Source organism: Sminthopsis crassicaudata, chromosome 6, assembly GCF_048593235.1.
Source record: "Sminthopsis crassicaudata isolate SCR6 chromosome 6, ASM4859323v1, whole genome shotgun sequence".
NCBI lineage: Eukaryota > Metazoa > Chordata > Mammalia > Dasyuromorphia > Dasyuridae > Sminthopsis > Sminthopsis crassicaudata.
Genome location: NC_133622.1, coordinates 222,213,412 through 222,223,659, shown reverse-complemented (window position 1 = coordinate 222,223,659; position 10,248 = coordinate 222,213,412). Strand labels below are relative to the sequence as shown.

The 10,248-nt window shown below is 53.7% G+C and overlaps 1 protein-coding gene across 7 annotated transcripts in view; it reads right to left on the bottom strand.

Annotated features, from left to right (window-relative positions):
- Window positions 1–562: 562 nt before the first annotated feature.
- TCP11L1 (t-complex 11 like 1) overlaps window positions 563–10,248 on the bottom strand; it is a 35,352-nt gene continuing 25,666 nt past the window's right edge. For all 7 annotated transcript variants that reach the window (XM_074276752.1, XM_074276750.1, XM_074276755.1 and 4 more), the window contains 5 exons: window positions 8,630–8,766; window positions 7,230–7,426; window positions 4,422–4,603; window positions 3,564–3,736; window positions 563–926 (listed from right to left, as the gene is read on the bottom strand). In XM_074276752.1, coding sequence (XP_074132853.1) covers window positions 700–926; window positions 3,564–3,736; window positions 4,422–4,603; window positions 7,230–7,426; window positions 8,630–8,766 — 916 coding nt within the window. In that variant the 3' untranslated portion in view covers window positions 563–699. The remainder of the gene's footprint in view (window positions 927–3,563; window positions 3,737–4,421; window positions 4,604–7,229; window positions 7,427–8,629; window positions 8,767–10,248) is intronic.

The window sequence follows — 10,248 nt, the reverse complement described above, 5'->3', positions numbered from 1 at the left end:
TCCTGTCTACCACCAGAAAGCAAGATCTCCTCCATCTACGCCTCAAGGGACCTTCTGAGCATTCAAAGTGACATCTTCCCCCCAAAAAAAACAGATTCCCCCCAATTCCAAACACTCAAAAAAGTCAGAACTCTCTTTCTCCAGGCCCTGAACACAGGCTCAGGTTCATTCAACAACAAAGAGTGAATTCCCGATAACCAGAAAAAATCCTCTAGAAAAACGAGCCTGCTCTGAGCGCCCAGAGGCCTCTTGGGCTTGGCAGGAGCCATACCCGGGGGAGAGCCAGAGAGGCGGCAAGGCCAGAGGTCATTTTCCGGCTCCACACCAGGCTCTCTGGGGTGAGCTTGCTTGACCTTTTCCTGCCTACACCCCCAAGTGTCCGGAAGCTGAGCCCCCTGGCCCCGAGCGGAGGCCCAGGGTCAGCTCGGCTTCTCTGGAGCCGTGTTCTCCTGAGAACGCAGGAAGCGGGAGTTCCTTCCGCCTGTAATGCCCCCTCGTAAACCCGCACGGCCCCCCGGAGCAGGATCCAGCGTGCATCCAGCTTGGTTTTATGGTGACACGGTTTCCCTTTTAGAGTCAATGCTGAGAAAGGAATGTATTAGAGAGAAAGCCATTTTCCAAAGCAACAATACGGGAGAGAACAGGGGTTGGTAGCCAACTAAAGAACACTGCGCTGCGGCTGCTGCTGGCGGGGGGCCTCTACGAGCTCACCGACCCCCGGGGACCCTCCGGCCCCAATATCTTACTGAGGATGGCGTCGTAGTAGGGGCTGAAAACCATCCTGTTGTAGTTGACCAGGCGCACAAACTTGACGGCCACCTCCTCCAGCTCCTTCTGGACGGGGCCCAGGCCCCCCGGAATGGCAGGGAGAGACTTCTGGAGGCCAGAGGCCAGGTGAGCCTCCAAGAAGGCCTGGATTCTGGCATCTGAGAAGAAACAAAAGGGAGAGGAGGTCGTGACACGGAGGCCGTAGGAACTGCCGTCCACAGGGGCCAAGCGCCCACCCACTCCTGGGTGCCGCCCTGGTGGCCCCCCTCAGAGTCACATGGCAACACACTCTTATGGACCTATCAGCCCTCAATGCTGCCCTACAGGCAAGGAGAACGGGCCTCCAGGCAGGAGCCCAACAGAAACAGCTTCGTCTTATGTCCCAAAGGGTCAGGACCCAAAGAAGGAGGGAAATGGGGAGGACGGGGATTCTTGAGACTCCACCTTGGGGCAGATGAGAGATTAACGTAAGGGCCTGTGTTAGACACTGGAGGAGGGCAGGCACGCTGATACATTGTTGGTGGATCTGCATGGCAAGCAAGTGGGAGGATGCTAAAAAAGCGCTCCCATGGTTCACCGCCCTCTGGCCCAGTGTGGGGAAGCCTGACACCCCGAACACCCGAAGAAAGGCAAGGCATATGAAGGACCCGTGGAGGTCACTGCCCCATGAGAAATCACGGCTGTGCAGTGTCCTGGGACCAGTGACGTGGCCCCTCGCCAGGCTGGAAGGCCCGCGAGACCACCATCATGACCTTCCTAGACTGAAGACGCCGCCAAAGTCACCAAGACTCCTTGGTTTAGAGGCCCACAACATTCAGGGACCCGCCCCAAGTCACACAAACAGGATTTGAATTCAGCTCCTCTGACCCACAACTCGTAGTTCAATGACAAGAGCCTCCCGAGGCGCAGGGCCCCCTTGGTAACCTATGTTCTGTTTATTCGTGGTCTTCTGAGGTCGTTCTCTTTGACCTTGAACAGGAGACACTGTCATCGGCCCAGGCTTTGGGCCAGGTTTACTGAATGACCCCACTCTAAATGACCCCGTGATTACCATTCAAAATAAGGATGGTCAACAGCCTCCCGGCAGCCCCGCCAATTGTTGGAAATGGCGGACTGTCATGGCTGCCCTTGGCCACCAAAGGCCAATAAAGGTTCTGAATCCTACAGGCTTTCCCAGGCCTTCCGTCCTGAAGGAAGGGCCTTCCGAGTCATCAAACTTCCTGGATGAGCATGTTTGGGTCAGATTACGATCCTCGGAAAATTGGAAACTCTCAATTAACCAGAGGATTAAATCCTCCAAATACCACGCCAGGGAAAAGGGTTTGTCCTTTGTTGTTCTTCCCCCAGGCTCAGGGCAGGATGCCAGAAAATGAGCCCCGTGGAGGGCAAAGAGGACAAAGAGTTTGACTTCCAAGAGGACAAGGTCCCAGGGTCACAGCCTGGCTCCTCCCAGACAGCTCACTGCCCCTCCCGGCCCCTCAGTTTCCTCATCAGTAAATGGGGGCTTGGGCCTAATGTAGGGATCCTTAACATGGAATCCACGAACTTAAAACAACATTTGATCGCTGTTTTTCAATATAATTGTATTGAGTTATTTTTGGTTACACACGTACATTCACTTTTTACATATTCCCATAGGAAACATGTTGGGAGAGAAAAAGCAAAAACCGGGGAAACCACCAGAAAAACAAGTGAACCCAGCACGTTGTGGATTTACACGATGCGGATGGCGTTTTCCACCCAGAGTTTATGGGGATTGCCTGGGATCGCTGAACAAGTCCGTCAGAGTGGATCATCGCACAATCCCGCTGTTCCTGTCTCCAATGTACTCCTGGTTCTACTGGTTTCGCTCAGCATCAGTTCATGTAAATTTCTCCAGGCCTTTTCTAAAATCAGCTTGTTCATCATTTGTTAATAAAATAATATTCCATTACGTTCATATACCCTAACTTGTTTAGCCATTCCTCGATTGATGGGCATCTACTCATTTTCCATATAATTGGTTTCTTTTGTAATTCTTTATATTTTATTCCTTTCTTTTAAAAACATTATGAGTGGAAGGGTCCCTTCTATGAATAGGCGTCCCGGTAGGAAGGAGCCATGACACAAAAAAGAGAAAGACTCCTGGGCCTGAATTCCAATGGACTTGAGATGGAAAATGCCGTCTGGGTCCAGAGAGAGAACTATGGAGACCACAGGGGGATCAAAGCGGAGTATTTTCTCTTTTTGTTGTTGTTTGTTTACTTACTCGCTTTTCCCCCTTATTTGTGGTTTTTTGCCTTTTGAACTGATTTTTCTTACATAATGTGACAAATATGAAAATATGTTTAAAAGAATTGCACATATTTAAACTATATCAAATTGTTTGCTGTCTTGGAGAGAGGAGGAGATAAGGGAGGGAGAAAGAAAAATCTAAATCATTTATTTATTTATTTATTTTTCCTGAGGCTGGGGTTAAGTGACTTGCCCAGGGTCACACAGCTAGGAAGTGTTAAGTGTCTGAGACCGGATTTGAACTCGGTCCTCCTGAATTCAGGGCTGGTGCTCTATCCACTGCGCCACCTAGCTGCCCCGAGAAAGAAAAATCTAGAACACAAAGTTTTACAAAAATGAAAACTGAAAACTAACTTTTTACTTATATTTGGAAAAATAAAATCCCTTGTTCTGGATGGTCTGCCAGTTCTAAGTCCCACGATACTACAGAATGAGAGCCCTGTGCTTCCCCCCCATTCACCACAACCACGCTCCCATCTATCAGCAAACCCACAGTTGCTGTCAGGACCCTCCCAACCTACCCACAAGCCTGCGGATGGGGTCATCGGGGCTGGCAATCGCTTGGATCTGTCCTTTGAGGGCGATCTCCTTGTCGGCGCTGAGAGGGGTGAATCCGCACTGGGCCAGGCAGCCAGCCACCTCCACGCACACTTTCTCCCCGACGGTGGCAAGGGCTTCGTTCAGATTAAAGGAACTAAAGAAACGGGTGAGAAAGCATCAGTGGGGGGCGGGGAGAGAACAGGCCCAAGCCAAGCGGCCTGTGGCTCTGAAGGCGTGGGGTCACCTGATGTACATGGCATGTGCTCTCCGAGGAAGCCAGGAGCCCCGGGAACTGTCCTGCTCTTCTTCCCACAGTCAGGAGGGAGGGGAGGGCCTGGCTGTGACGGCCCCCAGCCACACAGTGGCCCTTCCTGGGATCTCTGCCGTTAAGCCTGCTTCCACGTGGGACTAAAAGCTCTGTTCTCTCTAGGTGTCCAGCTCCACACTGAGCCTGGCTTCTGCTAGCGGGGGTCTGGGGAGGGAGGGCAGGTCGTTCAGAGGAAAGAGCTGTTCCCCAAAGACCCCACTGCATCCCCTGCAGCAGCTAAACGCGCAGCTACGAGCCTTTTAAGGAGTCCTGTGGCTCTCTAAGAGCCCAAAGCCCATGGAACACAACCAACCACGAAGCTGGAAGAAGGTCTCCTTGCGGACATGGGTTAAGTCGTGTGCCCGATGTTCTGGTGGGAAGAAGAGGGGGGAAAGGAGAGGGGGAGACCAAGGTACCCGCACTCTTAAGCAGATGAGTGCCCCCGATTCCCAGGGGTCAGCTCCCTAAGCAGAGGACCTCGTTACGCAGGCTGGGCTGTCCCCAGTGCACCCTCAGCTCCCCGGTCACTTACGGCAGATGCATGTCTGTCAGCAGGACCTGGACGACCATCTTGAGCTTCTCGGCAAAGCCGGCTAGGCTGGACACCCCTGGAGCAGAGGCGCTGTAAGTGACCAGCAAGGTCGCCCCCACCACACTGAGCCTCTCAAGCTCCTGCTGCATCTCCTGGAAACGGGGCTGGTCCATCAGGACGGTCTGCAACACAACAGGGCAGCCATCAACACCCCGGGCTGGAGCTGGTTCCCCAACAAGGTGGTCATCAATGCTCTGACCCAGGGCTGGTCCATCAGGGCGGTCTGCAACAGAACATGGCGACCATCAGCCCCGACCTGGGGCTGGTCAGCAGAGGGTGGGAGAGATAGAGGCTGGAACTCCCAGATGGGGAGAGAAAGCCTGAGAGGCCGAGGAGCCCAAGGTCCATCTCCTGGCTGTGTGATTCTGGGCAAAGCACCCCCGGCACCCAGAAAGGGCTCGATTTCTTCATCTGTGAAGGGGAAACGATGTGACCGGCACGATCTGGCTCCCGGGAGCACGAGGAGGAAGGGCTTGGCAGGCTTTAAAGCAGGAGAAAAGCCAGTTAACTTTGCCCTTTGTACCTGCTGAAGTGTCCCGGACACAACGGGGGAGCACAATAACCCTGATGAGTCGGTGCCTGAGTCAGGAGGCCCGGGATCAAGGCCTCCCTGTGTGAGGCTGGACAAGCTCTGCTTCATTTGTAAAATGAGACTAGCACCCACCCAACAAGACCATCGTAAGGGGCAAATGACACTTGTACCACATCCACAAGTCTCTATATAAATACTAGTCATTTTATTTTTTAATGAATATAAGTCCTAAAGGGAAAAAAAGGGGATTCATAATTAATATTCTGGGTCATTCTGAATACAGAGGTCAGTGAGTTTCCTTATGATGCTCCATATGGTCCACTTGAGGCTCTGAACCTCAGAGCCAGGTTGTAAGAGCTTAAGGCATCAAGCATTTATTAAGTACCTCTGGTGTACCAGGCTCCATGCTAGCTCTGAAGATACAGACTGGATAAACTAGAGAAAAGCTCCTAAGATTGGGGAAGACTGGGAAAGATTTCCTGGAAAAGATGAGATTTTCCAAGGGAACTGAAGCCAGCCAGAGGAGCTGGGAGAGAGGGATGAGGAAGGAGAGTGTTGCAGACATGCGAGGCGCAGAAGAGCATGTGGAGTGGGGGAAGGTGTTAGAAGACTGGCAAGGGAGAGTGGCTTTAACGAGCCCACGGACTTTATATTTCTCCTGGAGACCATGAGGAGCCATGGAGCCGATGAAGGTGGAGGGGGAGATAAGGTCGGAGCTGTACTTTAGGCCGATCACTCTGACAGCTGAATGAAGGATGGCCTGAAGGGGGAGAGAGCCCGGGGAGCAGGGGGACACCCCGGCAGGTCTGTCCAGCTCGGAGGAGAAAAGAAGCCTAAGGGATATGAAGGTAGAAGCAGCGGACCCTGGATCGGGAGGGACAGCACAAGGACCAGCAAGACTCAAAGCCAGAAGTGCTTGGGGCTGGTCTGGACCCTGCTCCCAAGCTCGGAGGGTCTGCTTCTTTGGGGGCCCGGGACCTCTCCCAGCTCTGACAGCTTCCTCCTGGTTCTGAGGTTCCCAAACACCCCCAAAGCCTCTGCCAAGCCTGCAGCTCCAAGATGGCGCTGGAACCCCTCCCCAAGAAGCACATTAGAGAGGCGGGAGCCCCTGCTCCTGAAGGGCCCAGTGAGATGTTTAAGTTGGGGGGCAGGGTTCCTTCTCATCTCTTGATTTTATGCTTACTGAAGGACAAAACCCTCATCTTTTCTGGGAACTGGAAATGGCACCATCTTCAAGCTAGGTAGCAATGACTTTGAAGGGGGAATTGCTCCCTCCCCAAAGCAGATGCCCCCCACCTTCCCCACAGCTGTCACAACCCCACACAGAGGAGTAAGCGAGCCCTTGCACGAGAACTGGAAGCTGAGAGGCCGCCCGTCAGCCGGGGACGGCTGAGCGAGGGTACGTGGATGCTATGGAATACTGTTGTTCTGTAAGAAACAACCAGAGGGGCCTGGAGAGACTCACAGGAACTGATGCTGAGGGAAGTGAGCAGGACCAGGAGATCATTGTACACGACAACAACAATACTGTCTGAGCATCAGTTCTGATGGTGATAGAGAGAGCCGTCTGCACCCAGAGAGGGTTATGGGGACTGAATGTGGATCAAAGCATGGGGTTTTCACCCTTTGTTGTTGTTTGATTTCTTTCTCATTTTTTCCTTTCTGATCCGATTTTTCTTGTGCAGCCTGATAATGTGAAAATATCTTTAGAAGAACTGCACATCTGATCTATGTTGGATTGCTTACTGTCTGGGGAGGGGGCAGCGGGGGGGGAGGCAGATGGGTTTGGAACACGGGGTTTTGCTGAAGACTATTCCTGCGTGCATTTTTGGAAAATAAAAAGCTATTGTTAAAGAACAAGAAAACAAGCTCTGCGGTGGTCCTGCTCCCCTCCAGCCCGTGCCCTTCTGGGGGCCTCGTTCCCGCAGCTTTCACAGATGTCCTGGCGGGCTGACGCTGGAGACAAGGAGGCCGGGGTTCCCCCTACACCCACAAGGCATTTGCCTGGCCAACAGGGGATCCCTAACTAATGAAAAATGCAACGGCGGTGAGGAAGGGAAGCTTCTGAGAGAACACTGGTGGTCTAAAAGGCCTCACCACGGGGACAGCTGTGGCTGGAAAATCAGCCGTCAGGCTTGCTCAAGGCTATGGACAGAGACAGGGGCCAGCTAAGGCTGCCCCCACCTCCTAGGGCTGCCCCCCCACCCCGAACGTACTTCAGGGAAGGGCCGGTGCATGTGCTCCCACTTCAGCAGCTTCATGTAGGCGTGGTTCTGGACAGTCAGCGGGCACAGTGCGGCCGTCCCCTCAGAGCCCACGGCCCCCTCCCCAGCCATCAGGGAGTTCCGGTTCCTCTGGTTAATGAGGTCTTCTGAGGCCTCTTGCAGCCACTGGGTGACCAGGTCCAGGGCATCTGTGAAGGAGAAGGCAGAGTCAGTGGGGGCATCTCTGGGGGCTGCGGCGGGCCTTTGGGCCCCCTTCTCAGGACAGCCTCCCTGGCCAAAGCACTCCCACAGAAGGAAAGCAGACACAGCTCCGGGGGAGGCCGTGCCCCTCGGCTGATATGCTGGCTTGTCCCTCCTCTCTAGCTCCCCCATTTCCATAAAGCCGGATCGGGGCATCCTGGGCCTGTGGGAGGGTGGCTGAGCCTCCTGGCCGGGGGGAGCCCCACGGCACCCCCAGCCCTGCCACCCTGCCTCTGCACCGGCCAGAACACAGGCCCTCATCCACCTCCTGAGCATCCCTACCTTCTCTCGAAGCACAGCTCAGGGGCTGCCTCCTACAGGAAGCCCATCTTAATTCTGCTCTTTCCCTCACGGGACACCTCTGCAAATATTTTTGTATTTATCCCTCGGTGTGCTTTTATATCCCAAAACAGAACATAAGCTCCCTGAGGGCAGGAACGATTTCATTATTGCTTTTATCCCCATTCCTCTGCTCATGGCAGGCGTCTATTAAATGTTCGCTGGGTCGGATGACCGTGGCTGCTACAACTGTCCCTGGGTGAGACGATTCAAACAGAGGTTTAAAATGCACTTATGGACTATTCTGAGAATAATAATAATAAAAAAGGAAAGCTGAATGGGCTGGCATTGGGGAGCAGGTCCGACCCTTTTTAGTATGTCCAGAGTTTCTTCCATTTTAGTTTCCCAGACGTTTGTGGGGTTCTTGCAGCACAGAACGCCCTCCACAAGGCAGAAAAAAAATACAATTTCCTCTTCTCAAGAGAGACACAATTCTCTTTTAAATGTTCACATTTTCCCCTGAAAGTCTCTTTCAGGTACCAAGGATAGATATAAGGCTAAAAACAGCCAGGCCCGCCCTCGGGGAACTTACACTCTACAGGTAGACAGCATGTCCGTGAGGAGCTTCGGCAGAGGGAACACGAAGGGGGGTGGAGGCTGGGGTGGGGGGGTGGGAAGGCTTGCTCCCACATAAGGCTCCATGAGCTGAACCTCTAAAGAGGCCGGGGACTCGGGAGACAGAGGGCCCGCAGCCTGCCTGGGAGGGGCTCGAGGGCCAAGCGAAAAGGAGATGGTCAAAGGGACAGGGGAGGGGAGAGGACTCCAACCAAGATCGAGAAAGCGCAAGAACACCACGGAAAGCGGAAACGTACTTGGTTGTTTCTCGAAAAATTCTTGAAACTTCTTCCTTTCATATTCAACTGACTGGTGCATGAGATGCGGCCTAATGCTACTGACAGCAAAGTTAGCCATGTCTACCTTCATTAGGTCTAGCACGGAAAACAGTGCCCTGCAAGGCAGAAGGAAAAGACTATTTTAGTGCTACGCCATAGCAGTGAGGGCGCGGGCTGGCCGTGGGCCCCTGGCTGCTCGGCTTCCTGGAGACGCCCTCCTCTGGAGAGTCTGCCTGACCCTCATGGCCGTTTCTGGGGGGAACCTTTCCCCTCCCAGCCCCAGGTTAAATACCTCCTTCAACAAAGAGACAATTGGACAAGAAACATCTGAAGCGAGACGGAAACTGTGGGCCTTTCCATAACTATGGTCCTCCCCGTGGCTGTGGGCCTCCCTGTGACTGTGAGTCTCCCTGTGACCATGGGCCTTCCCATGACTACCCCCCGGGCCATGGGCCTCTCTGGGACCATGTATAAAGGACTGAAACTCTTGAGTTAATGCACTGAGGTCAAACAACTGAGCACTTAAGGCTATTTACCCATTGGACAATATTCTATTAGTTTATGCTTGAAAAATGGCCCTTCCCACTATTCTGTGCTGGCTCAATTGTTTGGTGAATACAGAGAATTGTAGGAGGGAGTAAGGGGTGGAGTAAGACAAACCAGAGTCTCTTCTGGGCAGAAGATGAAGAGGAGAAGTGGCAGAGATCCTGCATCATCCCCTTCACTTCTACCCCTAAAGACCAAGAATAAAGACCAAGGATTTTTGCTTATCCTGACTCCGGGTGATTCTAAGATATCCACGGAGCTAACTTGGTCTTCACAACCATGGGCCTCCCCGTGACCGTGGGCCTCCCCGTGACCATGGACCTCCCCGTGGCCGTGGGCCTCCCCGTGGCCGTGGGCCTCCCCGTGGCCGTGGGCCTCCCCGTGGCTGTGGGCCTCCCCGTGACCATGGGCCTCCAAAGCTTTTTGATAGCTCCCAGTACAGCCTCCTTGGGAGGAGTTTTCATTCAGGTTCTGAGAGTGTTGCTCTGTTCTGCCTCCCCCCTACATTCATGCGTTCCACACCACATGGCGCCCCTCGGTCTGTCGGCCCCTTGGGGGTGGGTAGCTCACTGATCAGGGGTTTGCATATGGGAGGTCAGGCCAGGGCAGCAAAGGGGGCTCGGAGCTGGTGCTTGGGGGCCCGCTCCTGTTCCAGCCCCTCCCTTCTCTAGGATGCGCACAATGACCAGGTGACCTCCAGACATGGGATTCTTCACCTGTTCTGGGTCAGAGGTGCACCTATGGGCCTTGCACGGTCTGGGAAAGCCCATGGAACATTCTCAGAATAAGGCTTGTGAATACAGAAAACAAAAAAATTATCCTGAAATATAGTAATCAACATATTGGAAAAATGAGGTTCCTGGAGCCTCGCCTGAGGGCCCCATCCCCTTCAGGTCTGTAACCGCTCAGAGGGACGACTGCCTTCTCAGAGGGGAGACCACCGGTCCCGGGACAGCGCCGGATGAGGTGTCTTCTGTAGGGCCTCGGTTCTCCCCAGTACCCGCTGAATGGCACCGGCTCTCAGGAGGGCTGAGACAGACCTGTCTACAGCC